The sequence below is a fragment of the Saccopteryx bilineata genome, chromosome 2 (genome assembly GCF_036850765.1).
Source record: "Saccopteryx bilineata isolate mSacBil1 chromosome 2, mSacBil1_pri_phased_curated, whole genome shotgun sequence".
Taxonomy (NCBI): domain Eukaryota; kingdom Metazoa; phylum Chordata; class Mammalia; order Chiroptera; family Emballonuridae; genus Saccopteryx; species Saccopteryx bilineata.
In genome coordinates this window covers 3,445,421-3,469,998 of record NC_089491.1, presented here as the reverse complement: position 1 = coordinate 3,469,998, position 24,578 = coordinate 3,445,421, and the positions used below count along the sequence as shown (strand labels likewise).

Here is a 24,578-nt window from a genome sequence, read left to right as displayed (position 1 = left end):
GAGTGTGGGAGTGAGTGTGGGGATGAGTGTGGGGCTGAGTGTGGGAGTGAGTGTGGGGATGAGTGTGGGGCTGAGTGTGGGAGTGAGTGTGGGGATAAGTGTGGGGCTGAGTGTGGGGCTGAGTGTGGGAGTGAGTGTGGGGATGAGTGTGGGGCTGAGTGTGGGGGTGAGTGTGGGGATGAGTGTGGGGATGAGTGTGGGGATGAGTGTGGGGCTGAGTGTGGGAGTGAGTGTGGGGCTGAGTGTGGGGCTGAGTGTGGGGCTGAGTGTGGGAGTGAGTGTGGGGAGTGAGTGTGGGGCTGAGTGTGGGGATGAGTGTGGAGCTGAGTGTGGAGCTGAGTGTTGGGCTGAGTGTGAGCCTGGGGAGTGTGGGGCTGAGTGTGGGGCTGAGTGTGGAGCTGAGTGTGGGGGTGAGTGTGGGGATGAGTGTGGGGCTGAGTGTGGGGCTGAGTGTGGGAGTGAGTGTGGGGATGAGTGTGGGGATGAGTGTGGAGCTGAGTGTGGGGCTGAGTGTGGAGCTGAGTGTGGAGCTGAGTGTGGGGGTGAGTGTGGGGGGTGAGTGTGGGGCTGAGTGTGGGAGTGAGTGTGGGGATGAGTGTGGGGATGAGTGTGGGGCTGAGTGTGGGAGTGAGTGTGGGGGTGAGTGTGGGGATGAGTGTGGAGCTGAGTGTGGGGCTGAGTGTGGGGCTGTGTGGAGCTGAGTGTGGGGGTGAGTGTAGGGCTGAGTGTGGGGCTGAGTGTGGGAGTGAGTGTGGGGCTGAGTGTGGGGCTGAGTGTGGGGCTGAGTGTGGAGCTGAGTGTGGGGCTGAGTGTGGGGCTGAGTGTGGAGCTGAGTGTGGGGATGAGTGTGGGGCTGAGTGTGGAGGTGAGTGTGGGGCTGAGTGTGGGGCTGAGTGTGGGGCTGAGTGTGGAGCTGAGTGTGGGGCTGAGTGTGGAGCTGAGTGTGGGGATGAGTGTGGAGCTGAGTGTGGGGATGAGTGTGGGGATGAGTGTGGGGCTGAGTGTGGGGCTTAGTGTGGAGCTGAGTGTGGGGCTGAGTGTGGGGCTGAGTGTGGAGGTGAGTGTGGGGGTGAGTGTGGGGATGAGTGTGGAGCTGAGTGTGGGGTTGAGTGTGGGACTGAGTGTGGAGCTGAGTGTGGGGCTGAGTGTGGAGCTGACTGGGGACTCCGGCCAGCGCTGAGCTCTCCGACTGCAGAGGCGCCTGGTGTCTCCCGGCCCCGCTGGGCACGAAGTTGGCATGTACGGTGCTCACTACTCTGGGCCACCCTGTCCCTGTTTCTCCCACTCTGCAAAGGGTGCAGGGGTGCACGGGACCAAGGAACCTGGGGGACCTTGACTCTGTGCTATTTCACAAAACCATCAGCTACTCCAAAGCTTAGGTCTGTGACCACTGGTGACAACTTAGCCTCAACACCCCTCCCCGGCAGGCTGGGGACCAGGTTGCGATCTGCCAGGCGGGCTCGGCTCTGGGCGCCGCCACGCGGGAGCCCGAGGGCAGCCTGGGGAGCTGGCGAGGGTCTGTGCCGCCGCTCACTCTGTCCCTTCCTGGCTCACTGTCCCCTCTGGTCTCTTTCCTGAATTTTGCCCACCCCATTGTCATGGGGTCTGAGCTTGAGGCTGCCCTGCTTAACCTCCTCCCACAACAGTGACAGCTGCTAGCCCCTGGGGATCCCCGCTCATCCACTTTCCATGTTGGCCCCCTGCAGTTCCCCCTTCCCCGGACCACTGCCCCCTCTTCTTCAGGTCAGCAAATGGCATGCCCACACCCCTCATTTGTCTCTGCTGCCCCACTGTGTGGGGTTGGAAGCCCCACTGTGTGTGGTTGGCAGGTCTGCCTGGCTCTCCATCAATCCACAGGGTTCAGAAAGATGCTTGGCACCCGTGGATCACTCAAGAGGATGGCCATGTGTACACTGGGCCCCGAAGGAGCTGGGTGGGGTTCCTTGCTTCCTGCCGGGCCAGCTCAGGCACCGGGGACGGATGGAAACCCCAGCGCAGAGACGGTAACAGGACAGGAAGGCGAGCTCGCAAGAACCTGTGGATGGGAAGGACTGCCCATCAGTCCCTCACTGTGTAAGGTCACCTCAGGGAAGCCAGTTCATGTCTGTCCCCAAAGTCCCGGTCATGCGCTCGCTCTGCTGACCCTGTGGAAGGGCAGGAGAGAAGCCCAGAGCTGCCAGCATCTTCTTCCGCCTCTGGATCTGAAACCCGCCTGCCCAACCCTGTCTGTGTCTTGTCCTAGAACACAGGCCAGAGACGGAGGCAAGGACAGTCCAGCTGTTGGCCCCCTTCTCTCCAGGGGCCGCTCTAGCAGGAAGGCTGCAGGAGGGGGCAGGGTGTGTGTGTGTGTGGGGGGGGTCGGTCAAGGCACTGGACATGGTCAGACCCAGTCAGTTCAGTCCACTTTGCTTTTCTAATTTCAGTCTCAAACCTGCCTCTTACAGGCAGCCTTCTTTGCTTAATTCCTTAGTACATAACAAATGCTTGGTGTGAGCATTTTGTTTCCCTGGCAAAAGCGTTTTGTATTTGGTGCCCTTCCCGATGGTACGGCCCCCTCCCTCTGTGACATTCCAGAGACTTGCTTGCTTTCCTGTGACCACTGACAATGAAAGTCATCATGATACATATATATTTTAAATGTCATTTATAAGACACGGCGCTAAGCGCTTTGGATCCAGTTATCCCATTCAACCTTGGCCATGTGCCTGTGAGGCGGGCACTGTTACAAACGGGGAAACCGAGGCTGAGAGAACTGGGAGAGCTCAGGGAGCTCGCCTGTATCCGTAAAGGAAGAGCTGACCCCCACGCCTGCCTGGCTTCCAGGCCCGTTCCTGCACCGGGACACCTGACCCTCCACCCCCACTCCTTGGCCTCCCTTTTTCTGCCTTTCTTTTTTTTTTTACTTTCCCAAGAACTTTCCAGTCTAGCTGGCCTCTGATTTAGTTCACGCCAGCAGGCCCGAATGGGCAGCGGGGCGGGACCGCTGTTCCTAAAGGTGAGAATGCTGAGGTGGTGGTGGCAGGGGGGACAAAGCTGCAGCCCCCTGGGGGCACCGAGCAGTGAGAGGGGGTGGCAGTGACGGCAGCCAGGTCCCCACGTGGCAGCTGACCCGAGGCTGCCAGCCGTGTGGCTCAGCGAGCTTTGTTAGCCAGCTAATCAGCTCATCGGCAGGCCAGATTTACACCGCGGGGCTTCCTGCCCACGCTGCAGACCCGCCGTGCCCACATACCTGGCCCTGCTTTCCCGGGAGCGGCTCCCGCCAAGGCCTGTGGCTGCGGGCAGCGCCCAGCGCGCTTCCCCTAAGTACAATAGCAGCCCCAGCGCAGGCCCGGTATGAGGTGGACGGGGAGCTGTAAAGCCTCTTTAAAAGGGGCAATAAAAGTTTTGGGTTTCAGATGGTCTTACTGGAGAAGAGAATAACAGACAGGAAATTTCAGTAGCAGACAGACAAAGGCCGCAGCACGCAGACTGCCCTCAGACGAAAACACCTCCGCTGTGCAAACAGAGGACGTCCTGGCGGGGGCCCAGGGCGCCCCGTGCCATGCCAACCTCACCCCGGCTGCGGCGGGGAGGCGGAGGGGGCCGCTACAATAGACTGTTTTGTCTAGTTGTTGTAAATGTTTATAATACTTCTCCGTTTGGGCTGCCGGAGGTGTGCAGTGCCCTCCCCCACGCCCCCACCCCTGGGCTCGGAGGCTGTGTGCAGGGAGGGGCGTGCACTGGGCATGGCACATGTGTGGCCAGGCCAGGGCATCGGCGGCTTCTGCTCCTTGCTCTGCTGGGTCGGGAAGCCAGGCCCCGGCCCAGGGGCACTACTGCCGGGCCTGTGCCCCAATCTGTCCCCTGGGTCAGACAACATCCATGGTGGGGGGCAGAGTGGCCCTTCACACCCTTCCCTGTGTCCTGGCGGTGAGAACACAAGCAGAGCGCCTCTGCCTGGGCCACGTGGTTTACCCCAGGGTCCGCAACCCTCCTCTAGAGGGGGCAGCATGTCTGTTTCATCCTGACAGCGGTATGTGTGTGTGAAAACCCCCTACCGTGGTGGCTGCTGGCCGCTGGGGTAGGTTTGCCTGGGTAAAATATAGGAATGTCCCCTCATTCCAAATCAGGTGCGCAGGGAATTGCCCTGTGGTGTGGCTTCGTGCGAGGGTGTCCTACTCCGGCGAAATCATTCCCTGTTGATACTTTGACATTCAAACGCCACCCGGCGTCCTATAGTTGATCCGCAACCCTACTACGCAGGTGGGCTGTTGAAATCTGAATTAAAATCAGCGCAGGTGCGGTCTCCCAGAGCACTGGCCACGCCTCAGGATCACGCGCAGGTGCGTGGGTGCGGCCATCACGTGGACCGCCGAGTGGCTCCGCGCCTCTGCGCCTCCCGCCTCTGCGCCACCCCGCCTCTGTACCTCCCACCTCTGCGCCTCCCGCGCCTCCCCGCCTCCCGCGCCTCCCCGCCTCCCGCGCCTCCCCGGCCTCCCGCGCCACCCCGGCCTCCCGCGCCTCCCCGCCTCCCGCGCCTCCCCGCCTCCCGCGCCACCCCGCCTCCCGCGCCTCCGCGCCACCCCGCCTCCGGCGCCTCCCCGCCTCCCGCGCCACCCTGCCTCCCGCGCCTCCCGCCTCCCGCGCCTCCCCGCCTCCCGCGCCTCCCCGCCTCTGCGCCTCCGGCCTCTGCGCCACCCCGCCTCTGCGCTTCTGCGCCTCCCGCCTTTACGCCTCTCCGCCTCCCCGCCTCTGCACCTTTCTCACTGTAGCCAGCCTGGCATTCAGCGCAGTGCTGCCCTGGTGATGCCTTGGACTGTGTGTCAGGTGCTCACACGTGGGAACCTCGGGCCCCATGGGTCTGCAGGTCCCCGTCAAGGCTGGGTTGGGGGAGGGCCCTGTCTGGAGCCTCAGGTGTGTTGAGATGACCTCAGAGGCCCTTCCTGGCACCAGGCGCCATGCATCTCAGATTCCAGGGACACGAAGACCCGCCCCCCAGGCTGGATGACACTGGGACGCCGAGGAGTGACACTTCTTTGTTATTAGTCTTGAGGTATCGAGGTGGCCATTCTGGGTGGCCTCCTCCTTTTCTGGCCCCCCTCCCAGGCACTCTCCTCCTGGCCCCGGGGGTAGAGCCCCCCCACGACGTCAGAGTGGTGCTTTCAGCCAGAGGAACATGCCTCTGGGATGACTGGCAAGACCCTGGGCACGGCCACCAACTCAGTGGCCGGCGTCCAAAGGACGAGGGCCAGCTGCTGACATCCTGGCCCTCAGTGCCCTCATCTGCAAAGTGGGCTCGGGACCCCCACCCTGGGGCTCTCGGAGGGGTCTCCACGGGGACCAGGCCTGCCTGGGAGGGGCGCGGCGGGCCGTGCCAAGGGGCGGCCGGGCTGAGGGCTGGAGCGCGCCTCCTAATTGTCCATGACTTACAGACTTGGCCAGGCTCCCAGACAGCCTCATAAATCAGCGCGGCCACAGTGAGTAGCCTGTTAGTGCGGGCCGTACGCGCTTGGCAGGCCCCGCGGCTCCTCCCTGCTTGGGAGCATCCCGCTGCTTCCAATTTTCCATGCGCTGCCAGAGGTGGGAGCTGGGTGGGCATGCTCACCGGGGTGGGGGCGGCACAAGGTGGAGGAGGGGAGGGGAGGGGAGAGGAGGGGAGGGAGGAGGGAGGGGATGGAGGGAGAGGTGATGGGCAGGGGCCAGCCGCTTGCCGATGTCTGTTGCTGGAGCAACATCCCCTGGTTCCCCAAAGGTGACCCCAGAGTCTCCCCTTTCCCTGTAGTCTGGTGCTGAATGGTGAGTGTGCCCTGGCCAGAGAGGAAGAGTCTTCATGGTGTGCTGTCTCTTCCTGGTGTGCGCATGAGTGTGTACGTGTGTGCGCACCCCCACCCCCAGCATCGACCTGCGGCTGGTGTGGGCAGCACCTGGCCCCGCCCTGCTCCGCAGGGCCCCGGCTGCATCCTGTGCCCTCGCACTGTGGCGGGGACAGGCCTGGGGGGCGGTCCTGACGCTGTGGAGACTCAGCCTCCTGGTCTAGAAAACGAGCTTGGTGAGGCCCCTGGGCGCCGTGTGGGGAGCTGAGTGGGCCGCTGTCGTGACCGGCGGCAGAGACAGAAAGGTGATGGTCCAGGGCCAGGCTGTGGGGGTACAGGGCCTGAGATGTGGGACTTCTGAGTGGGCAGGGAGGCCAACAGATTGGGGAGACCTGGTCAGGGGGTCCCCCTTGTCCCAGCCCCAGGCGCTGAAGCCAGCTCTCTCCTGGCCCCCTCAGGCATGCAGGAGGTGACTTGTGGACACATCACAGGCCGTCTGTCCCCCATGGTGGGATGGCTGTGGGTGACGGTACGGTCTGGAAAGACAAATAGGCCCCAGACAGGTATAGGTAACTTCCTGCCCGACAGATGTGCTCGCATCATTCAGGAAGTCGGGCCGGGCCGGGCCGCGGGGAGCCTCAGGTTTGTGAGGTGATGTCTGGGAGGCCGGCTCCCGCCACCCCCCCGGGGCCCGGTGCAGACAGGCCCTGGACGGGAGCAGGCTGACCTCCCCACGAGCCCAGCCTGTGGGCCTGCCACCAGCCTCGGCTCGAGGTCCCCACACCCAGGCCCACTGTCCCACACCGAGCAGCCACACTCAGGGCACAGAAAGGGGCACTCGCTTGGGCTCCCAGGAAGGTCAATAAATCAAGGTGCTTCTTACTGGCTATTGTCATCAAAACAACGTGATTTAGGGTCCCAGCTGGAGGGATGACCATAGGGCGGGCAGGCTTGGGCTGGGGACAGAACTGGCCCTGGCTTTTTAAATGGGCATGTTTAGAGCCTGGGGACATAGGACAGGAGTGTTGGTACCAGTTTCCAAGAGCAGACCTATGGCATGGGAGGACACGAGACCTGAGACCCTCTATGGCCGGGCCTGGGCTGGGACTGTTGGGTGAAGAGGGAAGGGGAGGTCGAGGGGGACAGGTCTGCCCCAGGGTCCTGCAGACACGGCGAGCAGTCCCAGCCGAGGCCCAGGAGGAGGGAGAAACTTCTTCTCCCACGTGGTGCTTAGCACCGGTGGAAACTTAGTAAGCGGGTCCCCTGGAAGCTCTCGGCACAGAGGTGCTTCCCAAACCCCGGGGAGGGACCTCTCAGAATAGGAAGACAGAGGTTCTCCTGGACACTCTGGGCTTGGGGAAGGACAGGAGGACGCTCCGGGCACCAGACGGGGCGGGCGGGGGCTCGGAAGCCGGGGTGCGGGGTGCAGAGTCAGACACAGGCACAGCACAGGGTGGAGCAGTCCAGCTTGGCCGGGGGGCCTGCGCTCCCAGCCTTCTTGTTGACCTTGGGCAGCAGCAGGATGAAGGACATGGCCAGGGCACAGTGGTAGAAGCTGTGGACATAGGTGTAATCCCAATCCTGCGGGAGGCAGGGGCCAGGGTGTCAGTCTGCGGCCGCGGCCCTGTCCCCAGAGCTCCCCTCCGCCCCAGGCCCCTGCCCCGAACACTCGGTGCCTCTGTGGTGTGCCTGGCCCCGGCCATTGGCACAGGCTCCTCCCTGCCCCCTCTCGTTTGTGCTCCGGAGTCTGGCTGAGCACCCACCTGTCCTTCCCGCCCCTGTTCAGCCCACAGCGGGCTTTCCCGTCCGCCAACCCCTAGAGCCCCGAAGGTCCATGCCCTCTGCCGGGCCTTTGACAACGAGGATGAGGCTCCCCTCTCTCCCCCCACGCCCCCCCTTTCTCCATCTTCCTCCTCCCACCCCTTCACTCCCTCCTCCAGGTGTAGGCTTCAGCCCCAGGCCCCTCCCGAGCTGGGAGCCTCCGCTCAGAGGCGAGCTCTCTGTCTGACGCCTGCGGTGCCTGCGGTGCCAGCGGTGGAGACAGGCACCAGACCCCTGCCTGGGAGGGCATAACCCCCGTGAAGCGGGCTCTGTGGACCAGCCACTCCCTCCCCACGCTACCACCCAGGTACCTCGAAGAAGAAGCGCAGCATCAGGGCCAGGGCCCCAAAGCAGAGGCCGGGGCCGATCTGCTGGGTGTAGACACTCTTGTCGGGGTACAGACCTTTCTTCTCCTTCATCTGCCGCAGCTGCGGGGACAGTGGCAGTGGGAACACGCTTAGGTCACAGTTGTCCATCCAGGAATGGCCGCCCTGAGCCCGGGGGAGAGCTGGCCCCGGACACCCGCACCCTGTCATCCTCGGGCGGGAGATGGGGCTCAGGGAGACCCCGTGACGTGCATCCCGTTCTGTGGCTGCAGGAGCCACGGGAGCCCACAGCCTGGGTGACAGGGCTGGGAACCCCTTGGGTCGCTTGGCTCCACAAGGACCCCTGGCCCTTCCCCCCTGCCTGCCTGGTTGGGGTGTGACAAGGCCCCCTGCCCGGTTCTCCGTCCCAGCTAGAGGGAAGCCGCGAGGGGACCAGACTTGGTGGCCGTTCACAGCTGAAGGTGTTGGAGCGCGGGGCTGGGCCGCCAGCCAGCATGGCCACGGGGTGCCCGTGATGGTCCGTGACAGCCCTGGGTGCTTCTGTGGTCAGTGGGCACACGGTTCTATTTATCAGACAGACTTGACCGTGGGCATGTTAAACCTTCTCCTTATCGGAGACTGACGCTTAGAAGGCTCCAGTGGGCGTTCACGTTGAAAAGGAGAGGTTCCCGTTCAGCAGAGGATGAAATAATCCACCTCCCGAAAACTCACTGTCCGAGGCTGAAGTGCTTCGGAGCACAGATGTTTTTGGTGGAATAGAGGCACCGCTGCACCCACCACGGGCTCCCCGGAGGCCGGGGCAGCATCCCCAAAGCACAGATCCTCACGCAGCGTTCCGCGCAAAGCCCACGAGGAACCTCCACAGGGTCTGGGCGGTTTCGCCACCAAACGAATTATGAAAACAAAGCCCCATTTTCAGTTTTCTGGAATTTGCCGTCGCCCTCTGAGAGACGGGGGCCTACAATCACGTAGGTAGCTCATGGCTGCGGCTACCAGGACCCTAGGTGTGGCGCCCGCGGCTCAGGGAGCCCTCACCCCCCCAATGCTGCACCACCTGCGCCCAAGGTCGCGCCCTAGCCTGGCCCTGCCACAGCCCCCCCCCCCATCACACACCTCCCTCCACTTCCTCTCCCTGGGAGCTGCTATCTGTTTCCAAACCCGGCTCAAGAAGGGCTGAGCCTCCAGGAGAAAAATCCACCCTCCTTCCTGGAAACAAGGGCCCTTGAAAATCCAAAATAAACTCCCCATGCAATGGTCTAGAAAACACAAGCTGAGCCCCAGATGCGGGGAGCCCGGCAGCCCTCTGGGTTCCCGCAGCCGGATCCACAGCCCCCCGGGGGGGGAGCGTGGAAGTCCCCCGTGGCGCTGTGTGGGGACCCTCGGGAGTGAGCGGCTGCTCGTCCGGCTGATCACAATGCCGCCCAGATGCAGGCCGGGCCAGGATCCGTGGGAGAGCAGCCCTTCAGGCCAGAACAGGGAGTCTTTATCCCGCTCCCTGCCGGCGCTGAGCGCGTGGTCAGAGCCCGCGGCTCCCTCTGTGTTTATGCATTCCGGCATGTTCCTTAATGTGGTCCCTCCTCGGGTCCAGACAAGTCGGACCCAACACGCTTCCTCTCCACTCACGGGCAGATCCGAGGGGCCTCCTGGGTCAGCCCAGGGCCAGCGTGGCTTCCCCGAGTGCGAGTCGGGAGGACTCTCCTCCTCTTCTCCCGCTGGGGACGTCGGGGCCTGGCCTTGGGTCGTCCTACCGTGACGCCCTGGTCACTTGCGGTCTCTCTCTCTCTCTCTCTGAGCCTTATTTCTTCATTAACAGTAGAATAAACCCTCGACTCCTGGGTGTCGAGAGGAGCGGGCGTGTTCTGAAAGCTCACCACCAGGGCTTTATTTACCCTCCTGCGTCTGTAAAATGGGTCTGGGCACCTTCTGCCTCCCTTGCCAGCCCAAGCCCTCTTTCCTGAGCGTTGCCCTCCTGCCTTCTGGGCCCGGGTTCTGCTCGCTGCCGGGCTCGGCTCCTCCTGGCGCCCCTCTGTAGCACCCCTCTGTAGCTTCCTGGAGGGCCTGGGAATGACGGAGGGTACAAAGAAGTCTGGCGACCATGTGTAAAGGGCTTTGGGGGTAGGAGGCCCCTAGGTGTCCAGCGAAAGGCCATCGGTGTTGGAAATACCTGCTCAGGCTGCCTCAACACTCACGAGAACTCCCATCTTCCTGCCAACCTCATACCACGTCCTCTTTTCTCATGGGAACCAACTTGAAGGCCCCACCTCCTCCAGGAAGTCTTCCTGGATTAACCCAGGTCATCTTCAATTGATAGTGCATCTCCAAGGCAGCCATTCTCTTCAGTAATAATAATAATAAGCAGCCCCTATTTGTTGAGCACATTAGAAGCCAGTTCTGTGCCAGTACTTTAAGATGCATCATCTCTGAGCCAACCCTATGAGGTGGGTATGGGACTGTTACTATACTCTTTACAACTATGGACACTGAGACAGAGAGGTTCAGTAGCTTGGCTTAGGTCCAGAGCTAGTGAGTTCCAGACACAACACAAACCGGATCTGGGTGGCTGGGGTGCCTGAGGGTCACGTTCTATGTGTTTTAGCCGAAGCTGTGTCCAGCCTGCCCGCCCAGGAGGTGGGAGGGAAGTGGAGACCCAGTCAGGGAGAGGGCCCCGTCTGCGGAGGCCCACATCGTACGCACCCACTTAGCCGCGATGATGAGGACGGCCGTGCCGATGGGGCCCGAGTATACCCCATAGCCCCAGCGGTCCTGGTAGATCCGGACGGCAATGGTCAGGACGCCAAACATCACAAAAGTTGACCTCTTGGGTTCGTCAAAGTCGGCCAGTGCTGCAGGGGCCAGGGAGAGAGACCGGGAGAGGTGAGGGGTCCTGTGGCCTCCCCTACCCCGGCCACTGCTCTTCCGAGGCCTCCCTTAGGGGCCCAAGTGTGGCTGTAGTCCTCTCGGGCAGGGAGACCCAAGGCTCAGCCTGGTCACCTGGGGGTCTGAATCCCTCTAGAGAGGGATGTCCGGGTCCTGCTTCCAAAGGACAGAGCGGCTGGGGCTATGCTAGTGGGAAACTGCTTTAATAGACAGCGATCAGCGCCCGAGGGACCGCGGACGAAGCCGTGCCAGGAGACGCCAGGAGGAAGACACAAAGGCACGAGACACACGAGAAAGACCGGGTCCTCTGCGGGGCCTGAGCCATAGCAGCAAGCCCCATGGACCGGGGACCGTGTCCTGACATTGTCGTGAGATAACAGTCACAGAACAACACGCTTTTGAACGAGCCCATCACCACACAAATCAGAGCGGAAAACTGTGTGTGTGCGAAGAAAGAGGTCTCGGGGGTGGACCCGGACAGCGAACAGGTGTCCCTGGGGACAAGGACGGGGAGGCGGAGCCCTGTGACTCCTTCCTCTGCTACGTGTGAAGTTGTAACATGCCTTGGTCAGATGTGTCATGTTATTTTGTTTTATTTTATTTTATTTGTGACAGAGACCGAGAAAGACAGACAGAGAGAAAGACATATAGGGACAGACAGACAGGAAGAGAGAGGTGAGAAGCATCAATTCTTCATTGAGGCTCCTGAGTTGTTCATTGATTGCTTTCTCACATGTGCCTTGACCGTGGGCCTACAGCAGACCAAGTGACCCCTTGCTCAAGCCAGCGACCTTGGGCTCAAACCAGATGAGCCCGCGCTCAAGCTGGTGACCTTGGGGTCTCGAACCTGGGTCTTCCACATCCCAGTCCGATGCTCAATCCACTGTGCCACCACCCGGTCAGGGTGGATACATCATTTTAAACGGCTGTGAAAAACGGGAATCGGGGCACTTGAGAACAGCGTAGTCTTTGTCACAGGTTGAGTGTGGTTCTGAGCCCCAGGAGAGGGAGGGGCTCTCAGAGCGAGGGTGGGGGAGCAGAGTCCGTGGGCGGGGCCTTTTCCGGGGCAGGCGGGCATGCGGATGGGGCGGGGCGGGGTACTGGGCTCCGTCTGCCAGGCCGGGCGTCGGGGGGCGGCCACTCACCCATCAGCGAGACCCACATGCTGAGCGCCGTCCCGTAGACGCTGAAGTACTCCAGGAGGTCGTGGCGCATGAAGCAGAGGACCGTCAGGCCGGGCCCGTCGCAGGCGTGGTAGAGCTGCGGGGAGGGGGGGGGCCCGCAGGTGGTCAGCGGCAGGAGGACAGCGCCGGAGCCCAGGCGGGGCCCACGCCTGGTCCCCGAGCCACGCCCGAGGGGAGCCGGGCCGCTCACTGTCTGGGCCAAGTCTCTTCACGGCTCCATCTGAGATATGCTGACCGCTGCCCTCCGAGGGTCTCAGGGACCAGGGCTGAGCGTCACTCGGACGGAGCCCATAGGGCGTCACCCTGCACACCAGGTTTCCCGAGAGCAGGCCCCGTGTGCCCTTTCACCCCTAACCTTTGCGCACGAGGCCAATGCCTTTCTATGGAGGGTGCCGCCCCGCAGCTCACCCCGCTGATGACTGGGCTACCCCACGGTGGAATTTCTCAGACCTGAGTGGACATCAGGATCCCCGGGGAGGGGAAACGTGTGGAGACCCAGGTTGCTAAGCGTCCCCAAGAGTCTCTGCGTCAGCAAGGCCGGGTTGGGGTTAGAGAGCTGTGTGGGGGTTTTTTTTTTGCAGGGTGCTACTAGTGCCGAACCCGTTTCAAGAACCACCGTTCTGCGGCTCCCCGCTTCTGTGTCCGAAACACGCGAGGAAGGCTGGGAGGACCCCGGGCACGCCCCGAACATGGCATCCTGGGGGGCCCCTCTGTGCCCGGCACTCTCGTAGCCGCTCCCCCGATATCTAACTTAACAGCAGTTCTTAAAGCGAGAGGCTCGTATTGGAGTATTTTCAAAAGCCCTCAACTGGTGTCTAACAGAAAACGACTCCCTGCCCTGCCCACATTTCATCATTTTAGGTAATATTTAATTACATGACATCATTATTTTGACAAGTTCCACGGGCGTAAACAAGCCGGGGAACCAGCACAATCGACTCTTGATGAGCCCAGCTCGGCAGGAGGGAGGAGGTGGGCAGGACAGCGGCCAGTCTGGAGGCGCGGGGATGGGACAGGATGGCTCGGGCTGGGGTGGGGGGGAGCGGGGGGCGGGCAAACAGGCCCGGGGTCACCTGGTTAGTCGAGCAAGCCAGGGCCGATCGAGAGCTCTTACTGGTTGCAACTTGTAGGTGACCTGAACTGCAGGTGCACCTGGAAGGCATTATTAGAGGGGCTATAATTATTTTTATTATTATTATTATTATTAGTGGTACAGTGTCCCGAGCAAGGGAGAGAGAGGTGTCCTGCTTCTCTCTGTGCTGGTCAGACCCAGCTAGCATTGAGTCTTGGCGGCTGTGCCGTTTGAAGTGATGGTGGCCAAGAAGAAGCCAGAAGGGAGCCGGCAGGAGCGGACACGACCGTGTTGCTGGGGAAACGGGAGCTTCAGGTGGGGTTTGATCAAGCTGCTCAAACCCCTGTGGAATAGAGGAGCGGGCAGGACACGGCTCCCTGTGGCTGCAGGCAGAGCCGGGCCCTGTGAGTGACGGGGGTGAACCCCTGCTCCCCCCCTGCTCCTTCTGGAAGGAACTACATCTCCCGCCCCCCACCCCAGCCTCGCTGGCTGCCTGCTGTCTCTGTACCCCACGCCTCTCCTTTGTAGCAGATCACCGTGGATGGTTACAGACGTAATCACTGTGATATTCCAGGCGGTGTCTGTGCCCTGCCCCCGTCGAGAGCAGGAGGAACCTCCGTCTCACGCTGGCCGTGACCCCAGCTTCCAGCACAGAGCTGGCTCATTGCGTGCGTGTCTGTCATGTGGAGGCCGGGTCAGGGAGGCAGGGTTTTTGGAGCGGTTTGTGGAGAGCTGATCCAGGAGGGGTCACCCCACCAGGCCCTTGCTTGGTTCGTCTCTGTGGCACAGGTGGGCAGGGCAGGCCTCCCTCCCTCCATCTGTGGGTGCAGGGGACAGACCTGGCCCAGGGAGGGTGCTGGCAGGGGTGGGCTGTGGCTGGGGGCCTGGTGGGAGAGAGTGCGGCCTCTGGAAGCCAACCTCGCAGCTCCTTGCCGTGTGAGCCCAGGCAAGTGGCCGGCCACTCGGGGCCCCTTCTGTCCCATGAGGACAAGAATACCCGCTCCACGGGGTGGACCAGGGGACTCCATGTGACAGAGCACAGAGCACGGTGTCTGGGATGGAGATGGCAGTTGTCATGGGGTGTGGGGTGTGGGTGGGGTTCCTGGTCGGAACGCAGAAGCATGTGGGAGGCAGACCTTGTGGTGATGCTGTGAGAGGCTCCCAGAGAAAGGGGCAGAGTGTGGCTTGGAGGCCTGAGGACACTTGTCACAGGAGGCAGCTGCCTCTGCCACTCTGGGCGTGGCCGGGTGGGGCAGGGTGGGCCTCTGAGGTCGGTGGGAATGCAGCTGTGGGGCCAGCCCAGCTCGGGCAGGGCGGTTTCCTGGGCTGGGTCCACCACGGGCCTGGGAACAAGACCCCTGGCTCCTCTCACTGGCCCCGAGACCCTTGTGGCCACAGAGGAGTCCCATGCCATCCACTCTGTGCCTCTGTGTCTCATCTGTCAAACTGACTTCCTGGTCCTCCCCCCAGCCGGGGTCCGGAGAGGAGTAATGGGAATGGCCTTCGGCAGAATGCCTGACTAAGCTGGGAGCTCAGGACTGCATCTGGTGCTTGCCGGGCCGGTGACTCAGCCTTGCTTCGACTCCGTTCCTCTCTCTGCCTCATGAGCCCGTCGTGGTGCAGGCTCAGAGGGTGCGGGAAGACTGCATAGGACAGGACGCGTACAGCCCCCAGCGAGTCCCCACCCCGGACACTGGCTCGTGGTCGGCACCGCTCTGGCTAAGCTCTCTCCCACCCAGAGGCGGAGCCCCGAGCCCCAGGGACCCCGGTTCATCGCAGGAGCCGGTCTGCCCCGTCACTGCTGCCTGTGGGAACACCAACCCCGCAGGACCTCACAGCCTCTCCCCGCCCCCACGGCAGGCCAGCCGGGATGCAGGCACGGCAGGCACACAGACATGAGTCTGCAAACGCACGTGTGAGCGTGTGCTCCCAGACCTCGCTGCCCTGGGCTGCCCTGTGCACCCCAGCACTGGTCCACAGAGGGCCCCGCTGCTGGGGTGCCCAGGCCAGCCTGGGGCGGGGGGCTGGCCGTGTCCCCCTGTCCGGCAGCCCCGTGTGAGGGAGTCGGGGATGCTCGCCTTTTCAGTGCGTGCTCCTCACGGGGAGCTGGGCTTACACGGAGGGTGGGTCTGAGGGAAAGGGGTCAGGGGAAAGAGAGCGAGACCACCTTGGGGGCCCAGCAGTGCAGGTGAGGGAATGGGGTGACCCAGAGGGGACCACAGACGGGGGCGACAGGAAGGCCCAACACACACGTCGATGACAGATTAGCAGGTGGGTGATTGATTAGTTCGGTGGCTGCCCAGACAGACGATTGATTAGATAGATAGATACTTGCTAGACAGACGGACAGACAGACAGACAGAAGGTACAAGGATGGATGGAGTCAGAGGGGCACACAGAGGGCCAGAGGGACAAAGCTCGAGAGGGAGACACCCCGAGATTCAGAAAGAGCGAATTCTTTGGGGATGTACTTCCAGAAACCAGGAAACGGCGAAGACACAGGCGAAGAAAAAGAAAGAGAGACGTGGAGAGAAAACGAGACACAGAGAAAAGCAGTAAGAGGAGCGCAGAGGGGACGAGACCCACGGGGGATGGGATGGGGGGGGGAGAGAGAGAGAGAGAGAGAGAGAGAGGAGAGTCAGGCATCCAGACACGTAAGCAGAAAGAGAAAGGACCCAAAGAGAGCGACGCCTAAGCCCCTGAGACGCGGAGTTGGACGACCGTGAGCGAGGCCCTCCCGAGCGGAGGTCCCGCTCTCCAGTTCTGGGCTCAGACGCCCTGGGCCCTGCACGCTCCTCGAAGCCCGCTGACCCTCCTGGGCCTGGCTCGGCCGCCCTGTTCTTACAGCTGGGACAGTGGTGGTGGTGGTGGTGGTGGGGGAGCCCGAGCCACGGCGGCCTTGGCTAATTGGCCAGTGGCAAGCAAAGGGGTCCCTTAAAGGGCTTGTCCTCCACAGACTGAATCCGGCCCACTGTGAGCTCGGTCTCAGTCACACCCAGGGAATCTCGGAGTGATTTCCTGGCACCAGTGGGGAAACTGAGGCCCAGAGGTCCAGAGGGAAGGAATGACCCCTTCAGCCCTTTCTCCTCGTCTCTGGGCTTTTTCTTTTGCCTCCAAATCGCTTTTCTTCACCACAAAATCCAGACAAGGGGTGGGAAACCAGCCAGCCCCTCTCCTCCACCTGTGGGATGGCACCCGGTGTGGGTCCCACCCCCACCCCACCGCCACCCCACCCCACCCCGGCCCACACTCACCGCCACGAAGAACATGGTGAAGAGATAGACCATGGCCTCCATGTGGAACCGCCTCTTGGCCGCGATGCTGATGGTGGGGAGGAAGGCCAGGCTGCTGAGGGTGGGCAGGAGCAGTTTGGCCACCAGCGTCCCCATGGGCCGGGCGGAGGGCACCAGGCTGGGGCGGAGGGGTGGGTGCTGGTCTCCCAAGTCCCCGGGGGCAGGGAGAACCAAGGGAGAAGGACTCGGAGGGCAGCCGAGGTCTGAATGCCCCGAAGGCGGGCAGGGATCTGGGTCGCATCTGTTGGGCAGCACAGTGAGAGGGCCCAACAGCTGAGGCACCACGTGGTCAGCATTTGTCCCCGAGGTTTTTTTTAAATTTGTTTTTTTGAGAGGCCGGGGTTATTGTTGATACAAGGAGACCACGCGGCTTTTTCGGAGGCAACGAGCTCGGAGGAGAAAGTCCCCGTGGGAACAATCTCCAGCTTCCTGCCACTGTCCACTCTGGCCCTCCCCCCAGGGCACTCGGGATGCCGGAAGGAGCGGGTTGGTGGACTCCGGTGCCCGTGACCTGCACCTGTCACCTGTCCACAGCAGCGAGAGGATAAAGAACCCAAGGGCTAGCCCGTGGCACACCCCGAAAGGACCTTGTAGGTAAGTGTCAGGTGTTACCCAGCCCACACGCACTTCTTGCTGTCTGCCCTTTTCCCCCTTGGGTTTCCACGGCGACTCCAGCTAGCGCCTCGGACCTCCTGTCCTGCCCGTTCTGTTGTTTCACGCCTGAAGTCAACAAACAGGCCGGGATGTCTCTGGGCCTCCTCAGCATTCCTGGCTAGCCTTCCAGAAATTACCCTGTCTTTGTCGCAAGAGGTCTTGGGGGCGGGGGACCTAGCAGGCAGGGTGCCCCTGTGTCCTTTGGCCTGGGCCTGATGGGGGTGTGGGAGCCACCCCCGCGGGCTCTCTCCCTGGACTGACTGCTTGATGAATGAGTGGGTTGCCTGGGGCCTTTATTTATTTCTCGTCTGCAAAAGAACCGCTTCGCCTCCCGTTTTGTTTTCTTCTTGTCACGCTGTGATGATGTAGCGCGATGTCACGTGGGACAACAGGCGCAGGTTCTAAGCATGGAGCTTGATGACTGTGGAAGAGTGCCTACACGTGTGTGACCAGCACGGACAGCATCCTCACCACCCCAGGACGCTCCTCGCGGCCTTGGCAGTGACCCCCCGCCCGCACCCCCCTCCCCAGCAGAGGCCACCTCTGCTCTGGTGGCTGACTCTGCCGGTTCTCGCACTTCCTGCAGGTGGAAACCCGTGCGGGGCGCGTCCCCCACAGGCCGGTTTCTTTGATGCTTTCCCCGGAAAACCCCCGAGAGCCCACACTGTGTCAAGTGGCTCCTTCTGGGCGGGCGGCTGTCTCCTGTGTGGAGAGGCCACCAGTCTGCTCCTCTGGGAACGGGAGTCTGGAGTGTGGGGACAGCAGGAGCGAGGTTGGGTGGTGCTAGCACCTCTCAGCAGCTCACAGACAGACAGACAGGCAGACAGATAGGCCGCGGCATTTTCCCGGACTCCTGGGGCCCGGCTGCACCCCCTGCCCCTTCCCTCCACCTTCGGCGAGCTCTTCACACCTTTCCAGAAGTCTTCTTTGTGTCTCTGGTTGGTTGGAGCCCATTTCTGCTGTTTGCCGCGGAAGATGCTGCCTGGGACGTCTGCTCACGTCATCCCCCGGTCTAAGTACCTGCCAAGGCGCCCGTGGCCCTTGGGCGGGCAGAGGGCCGAGCTTTCACAGAGACCGCGGGGCCATCTGCTCCCTGCGCTGCTCCCCCCAGCACTGCGCACCTGCCTCGACCGTCCTCCCTCCGGCCTCTCCACCTCCCTCCCTACACGCCCCGCAAGATCACACTTTTGTGGGAAGGCCCCCCTCCCCGGGGCCCCACTCTCCCCCACACGGCACCCACCCCTCAGGGGAGCTGTGGCTGTGGGGTTGCTTGGGGTGTGACCCCACGGGGCTCGCCGGCCAGCTCCCTGCCCTCGCCCCGGGCAGCTGAGCCTGGCACGTGGTCGGAGTTCGACAGACACTGCTGAATGAATGACTTTGTTGAAAGAATGAATGGAAGTCTGGCACGGGGTGGGGGGGTGAGGGGGGTGGAGGCGGGCTGCACATCTCCGTCTGGCGCTGAGGAGCTCAGTTGCCCTTCCAAATGGGGAAACCAGATCTCGCTGTGTGTGCGGCGCTGGGTAAGAGGCGGGAGACCCCCTTCATCCCGCCACGGACACCCTGATCGTTCCTGCCCTGCCTGCCTCTTTGCCCCTCAGCTCCTGTGCGGCCCCCAGCCCTGGCCCCGGCCCCCCCCGGCCCCCAGCCCCCAGCGCCGGCTTCCAGTAGGAGGAGAAACCGTTTGGGGAGGAAATGCGATTAGATGTCAGGTGCTAGCAGAGAACTCTCTGGAGCCATAAACCCCGCTCAGAAGCAGGAAAACATTCCACAGTTGGTTTTGTGCGTCAGTGTGAGTGTGTGTGTGTGTGTGTGTGAGTGTGAGTGTGAGTGTGTGTGAGTGTGAGTGTGTGTTGCAGCTGTGAACTCCGGGGCCAGGGCTGTAAGCTCGGGGCAGAGAAAAGCGGGGGGGGGGCGGTGGGGGAAGGCTGGAGTGGTTGCACATGTGTTTGGGTGATTAAGGAGGAAGGGGCCGAGGAGGGACGGCTCCGGAGCAGGGAGACAGGTGGCTGGGTCCGGGGTGGCCCCGGGAGCCCTCGGCAGAAAGGCTGGTCTGTGAGCTGCCGTCGAGCTGGGGAGCCCCCACACAGAGTGGAGGTGTGTGTGTGTGTGTGTGTGTAGGGGGGGTGGCCTGTGTGTGGCTCCCGTCCGAGACCTGGCCGCCTGGAGACAGACCAGCTGGCCGTGGGGGGAAGGCGTCCAGCTCTGACCAGGACTGAAACGACCCTCGGCTCTCCCGGGAGCGGGGGAAGCGGCTGGCCAGGGGGGCTGGGAGAGAGGGGGAGACAGGCCGGCTGCTTCGGGGTGTTGCTGCCTGTGGAGACACAGGGTGGGGGGCCGGGGCCAGGCTGGGCTGCACGCCGACTCAACCTGGGCAGGCCCTGAGCCAGCGCACGTCTGCGCTGGCATCCCCGGCCCTTCCCACCCTTCTGTGGCCTCCGCCTCCCCGCTGCCTTCCGTGGTCTGCACCCCCCCCCCCCACCTCACCTGCTCCTGCTGTGGCCAAGCCGGACCCCCCAGGCCGTACATCCTTCTTTGGCCAGGACTCCCTCGCCAAGCGAGCTTGCGTCCCTGGCTCAGACTGTGGCCCTCAGCCTTCCCTGACCCCCCCCAGTGGGTGTGTCCCTCCCTTCTCTAACCCCACGGCACTGTGTGTGTGTCTTGAAAACCACTTACACACAGACTCTTATTCAGCACCGGGCTCCGTGCCAAACCCTCTTCCTACTCTGTCCCGTTGGGCCCTGTCCGCAGCCAGGGCGGGGCAGGAGCTTCTGGTCCCCTCATGTCACTGAGGAGGAGACGGAGACCCAGCAAGGCGTGAAGATGGGCTGGGGGCACATGCTCCCCGCACACAGCGCCCGTGTGACCAGCCTCTCAGGCGCAAGGGCGTGGCCTCCAGATCCTGCGGCATCCCTGCTCTGCCCAGCAGGTGGCATCAGTCCCGTGGGGACCCAGCAGGGGCTGGTCCTGGGTGGGCTGGGATGGCCCGAGGTGGCAGGGCAGCCACAGCGTGGGGAGTGAGCAGTGGAGACCCACCCACCCGCGCCCCCTTCTCTCACCCTCTCCGGCCAGGCCAGCCGGGAGCAGGCCGCTTTATAGAGGTGCTGAAATGCCTGGAATGCCACCCGGCCTCCGCCTCCCGGACAGCTGTCTGTCTGCTCCGCCCGGCCCAGGATGGCTGGGCCGGCTGCTGCATCTGCGTCCTGCAAGTGTGAGCACCTGAAGCACAGCTCTGACCACCCCAGAGCACAGTGGCCCTCGTGGCTTCCTGTGTAGGGGTCCACGGAGGCCCCCTGCACCTGGTGGGAGGGCGGCCTGGGCTTTGATGCTCCCAACTCCTTCCCGGGTTCCCTGCCTGAACAGCACGCGTGTGTCTGCAATTGGCCTTATGACAGCCGCCATGTGTCACTTTCAACCACTGGCTGAAAGTTAGCGGCTCAGGCCACCCTCAGCTCCTGAACACCTGCCAGGTGAGCCAGGCGGAGGACCCCGCCCCTTGCCAGCTCTGGGGCCGGGCGTCCCCTTTGCCCCCGTGCGCCTCGGTGTCCTCTGCAGACTGGAGCTCGCACCATCCCTGCCTCCCGGGGGGCACTGCGGACACGGATGTGTGTGCGCGGAGCTCTGGGTGGGGCGCGCCTCCAGGGAGCCCTCCCTCAGTGTCTGCTGGGAAAACCACGCAGAGCAAGCTCTCAGTGTGATGGGGAGTTCTCGTCCTCTGCTCCCCCATCTCGGCTGCTGGCCCGGCCATTCACTGAATGCGCCTCCTTACTGTGTAGGGTGGTGACGCAGAGAGGGGGCAGAGCTCCCCTTGGTGACAGGCCCGGTGGCATACCTACAGGTGGGGCGCCCTGGCGAGCGGAAGCCCGTCCTCGCTGGCTCTGCTGTCCCGGCTGGAGCCGTGCCCGGCGCAGCCCGAGCCCCTGAGCAGGCTCTGAAGCCAGGACGCGGCACAGGCCTGGCTCCAGCTGGCCCCGCTGTCCCCTCTCCCGGTGCTGGTCTGTCCCTGCAGCTCCGTCAGCGAGCTCGCTTCCCAGCCACACACTAGGCTCCTCAGGGTCCCCGCCTTGCTCTAGATCTGGGGACAGAGGAGCCTCTTTCTTGTGGCTGCGGAGAGCCAGCCTGTCCTGACTTCTGCTGAGTTCCCGCACGACACTCGAACTTCACGATTAGGCCTCACGGAAGCCCCGGCGCTCCTGGCCGAGGCCTCAGGAGAGGAGGAGCCTGGGCTGACCCCGGAGGTCGGCCGGGGGGTGCTTCCCGAGTGTCCAGCGCCTGGGCCTGGGCCGGGCAAGGAGCCCATGGGGAGGGGTTGGCTGCTGGGGCTGCCTGCTGTGCCCGGCTCTCTTGAGGCCTGTCCACGTGGCGTTCCTTGGTGGCCCTGTCCCTGCGGGGTGCACAGGCTCTTCCGTGCCAGGGCCTGGGCTGGAGCAGAGAGCACATGGCGGTGATGGTGGAGGTGAGCTGCCCTCTGGATTCGACTGGCCACGTACTGGGGCGGGGGTGTGTGGGGGAGGTCCTTCTCACACTGGCTCTGGCCCCTGAGTGGGGTCCTTCCCTTCTCCTCTGAGCCTGCTTTTGTCCCCCACCCCTGGTTTTCCCACGTCCCTCCTCCACTTCCCGCGGACATGTGCCCGCTTTCCTGTTTCCCGTCTCCTCCTCAGACATCCGGAAAGCTCTGGTGGGGACAATCTCCTTCTAAAAAAAAACAGGTGCCCACAGCGCCCCTTCCCCACCCAGGGTCCAACGGTGACTGTGCGTTGGGATGCTACCCCATGGACAGCAGTGAGCTATGCCTGGGCAGAGAGGAGGACACGCCCCGCCCTTACCCCCAAAGGACACGGAGGCCTGGTACAGGAGCTCCCCGCCATAGTCACCCCTTTTTTATTGAGCACTTACTACATGACCCCCTCCCGCCCGGACGCTGAGGATGTGGCGTGAATCAGGAGCAGAGCTTGTTCTGGGGTGGGGGGCACCCAGCCACTGCTCAGGGAAGATGATCCTGGCCCCACATGAGAAGCCAAAACCATGCTGGGTCACCTGGGGGGGCTTCCTGGAAGAGGTGACCTTGGGAGACCATGTGGGAGCACTGAGCATGTGCAGATGGGGATGCAGAAGAAGGGCTCTGGAGAGGGTGAACAGGAGCTAAGACGGGGGACTTGAAATAATCTATTTCAGTGACTCTCCAGGGACCCTGGGCACCATTTGAATCGCAGGAGGGATGGAGCCAGGAGGCAGCGCCTTGGAGGCCCGCAGCTGACTTGTGGGGCGCAGTGCAAAATGCAGGGTTTCTTGTTCGCAAAGTAGGACAGAACTTGCTCTTTCCTCCGCATCCTCTCCCAAACAACCAGGGTGTGTGTTTTTAAAATCTTTTATTTATTTTAGAGAGAAAGGAAGGGAAAGAGAGAGAGAGAGAGAGAGAAATACCGATGGGTTGTTCCCCGTATGTACGCACTCATTGGCTGATTGTTGTCTGTGCCCTGACCGGGAGTCAAACCTGCAACCTTGGTGTAGCAGGACGACGCTCTAACCAACTGAGACACTCAGCCAAGACATCAAGATGCTTTTTATTTGCTGTCAATGTAGTCTCCTTTGGGCACAAGGATACACCCTGGGTGACTGGGCTGGGACTGCGCCCCGAGACTCAGTCAGTCCTGGACCTCTGGGGGGCAGAGCACCTGAGGACCTGTCCTGGGAGGTGGAGGCAGGTGGGCCATGACCCAGATGAGGCTCCTGGTCCTGTGGCATGCTCCATTACTGCACGGCCCAATCAGACGTCTCTTCCAGAGCTGATAACGGAATCCCAGGATAACGTTATTAATACTTTTAATACGGTGGCTACAGAGCATGGGCCCCAAGTGCTGTCTGGTCACTTGTGGGGCAGCTGGCCAGGAGCCAGCCTGGCCGGGCCCCCGTGAGCGGGGTCCCCAGGGCGCCTGAGGCCTGTGTGGCCAGGAGGGCTGCCCTGACCGTCTCTCTGCAGGGCTGACGGCAGCTCTGCACGCGGCACGGAGGCCCCGAGAGCTTCTTCCTGTCTGTGCTTTCCTCCTCCTCCCAGATTCCTAGGGTTTCGGGGCTCCTTAGAAGCCTTCTGTAACTCCTGGTGTCCCCCCTGGTCACCAGGATACTAACTAAGCAGCAGTCCAAGCTCCCTATAGGTCTGGAGTTGGGGGGCTCCCTCCTAGCACTGGTGGGGGGGCAGCCCAGCGGGCTCCCGGAGGGAGAAAGGGGGACGGGGTGGAAGTGTGGCCTGCAGGAGGTCACAACGCAAGGGGGGACTTCCAGACGCTGTCTGGTCGGCGGTCGGCTGTGGGGTCCTTCTCCAGGGAAGCTGTTAGTCACCCTGGTGTTGGCTGGATGGAGGGTCAACGGTGCTGGGGTGCAGGGTCCCGGGCAGAGGCTTCCAGAGTGACCTCTGCTGTGTCTGCGAGGAGATGGAGATTGTGTGTGTGTGCATGTGTGCGTGTGCGTGTGCTTGTGCATGTGTGTGTGCGTGTGCGTGTGCATGTGTGCGTGTGCGTGTGCTTGTGCATGTGTGCGTGTGCGTGTGCTTGTGCATGTGTGCGCGCGTGTGCTTGTGCATGTGTGTGCGCGCGTGTGCTTGTGCATGTGTGCGTGCGTGTGTGCTTGTGCATGTGTGCGTGCGTGTGTGCGTGCATGTGTGCGTGTGTGTGTGCTTGTGCATGTGTGCGTGCGTGTGTGCTTGTGCATGTGTGTGTGCGCGTGTGCTTGTGCATGTGTGCGTGCGCGTGTGCGTGCATGTGTGCGTGCGTGTGTGCTTGTGCATGTGTGCGTGCGTGTGTGCTTGTGCATGTGTGCGTGCGTGTGTGCGTGCATGTGTGCGTGTGTGTGTGCTTGTGCATGTGTGCGTGCGTGTGTGCTTGTGCATGTGTGTGTGTGCGTGTGCTTGTGCATGTGTGTGTGTGCGTGTGCTTGTGCATGTGTGCGTGTGTGTGTGCGTGCATGTGTTCCATTGTGTCTGCGCTGCAGCACGCTGACCCCAGGGGGCAGTGTGGACCTGAGTTCAAGTCTTAGTTCCAACTGCACATCTCAGGGGCCCTGGGGGAAACAAGATAAGACCTGCCTCCCGGAGGGAGGATTCGAGGGGTGGGGACATGAAGGGAGACGGCAGAGGGGAGGAGAGGAGGCGACCAATGGGAGCCCCGGGTCCCTGCTGTGCCAGAGGCGTGACCTTGGCATCATTCTGTCTCAGGGGCTCTCAGTTCCTCTATTCTGTAAAATGGGGGAACAAGGATGCCGTCCTCTTAGCTGTCCTGCGGGCAGAAGTCAGCACCGGTTAGCAAGGAGAGGGAGAGGGAGAGGGAGAGGGAAGAGGGAGAGGGAGAGGGAGAGGGAGAGGGAGAGGGAGAGGGAGAGGAGGAAGCATCGACTCCCACATGTGCTCCGACTGAGCAAGCCCAGGGTTTCGAACCAGCGACCTCAGGGTTGCAGGTCACGCTCTACCCACTGCACCGCCCGCCACGGCTCAGGCTGGTTTCCACTCTTATTCCTGATCAGTCCCGCTGGTAGCCAGACACAGGGTAGACCTTTCCCAGGAGGCCACT

General features: G+C 62.5%; 2 protein-coding genes across 2 annotated transcripts; one reads left to right on the top strand and one right to left on the bottom strand.

Annotated features, from left to right (window-relative positions):
- The first annotated feature begins 311 nt into the window (after positions 1–311).
- Positions 312–701, top strand: LOC136322134 (uncharacterized). The gene has a single exon (XM_066254291.1). The coding sequence runs from the start codon at positions 312–314 to the stop codon at positions 699–701; it is 390 nt and encodes a 129-aa protein (XP_066110388.1).
- A 6,213-nt stretch (positions 702–6,914) lies between these two features.
- MYMK (myomaker, myoblast fusion factor) lies at positions 6,915–16,461 on the bottom strand. Its single transcript, XM_066255851.1, has 5 exons — positions 16,327–16,461; positions 11,962–12,076; positions 10,634–10,782; positions 7,925–8,041; positions 6,915–7,373 (listed from the first exon to the last, which is right to left on the bottom strand). Exons 1-5 carry the CDS (start codon positions 16,459–16,461, stop codon positions 7,224–7,226), a joined length of 666 nt encoding a protein of 221 aa, XP_066111948.1. The 3' UTR covers positions 6,915–7,223.
- Positions 16,462–24,578: the final 8,117 nt, after the last annotated feature.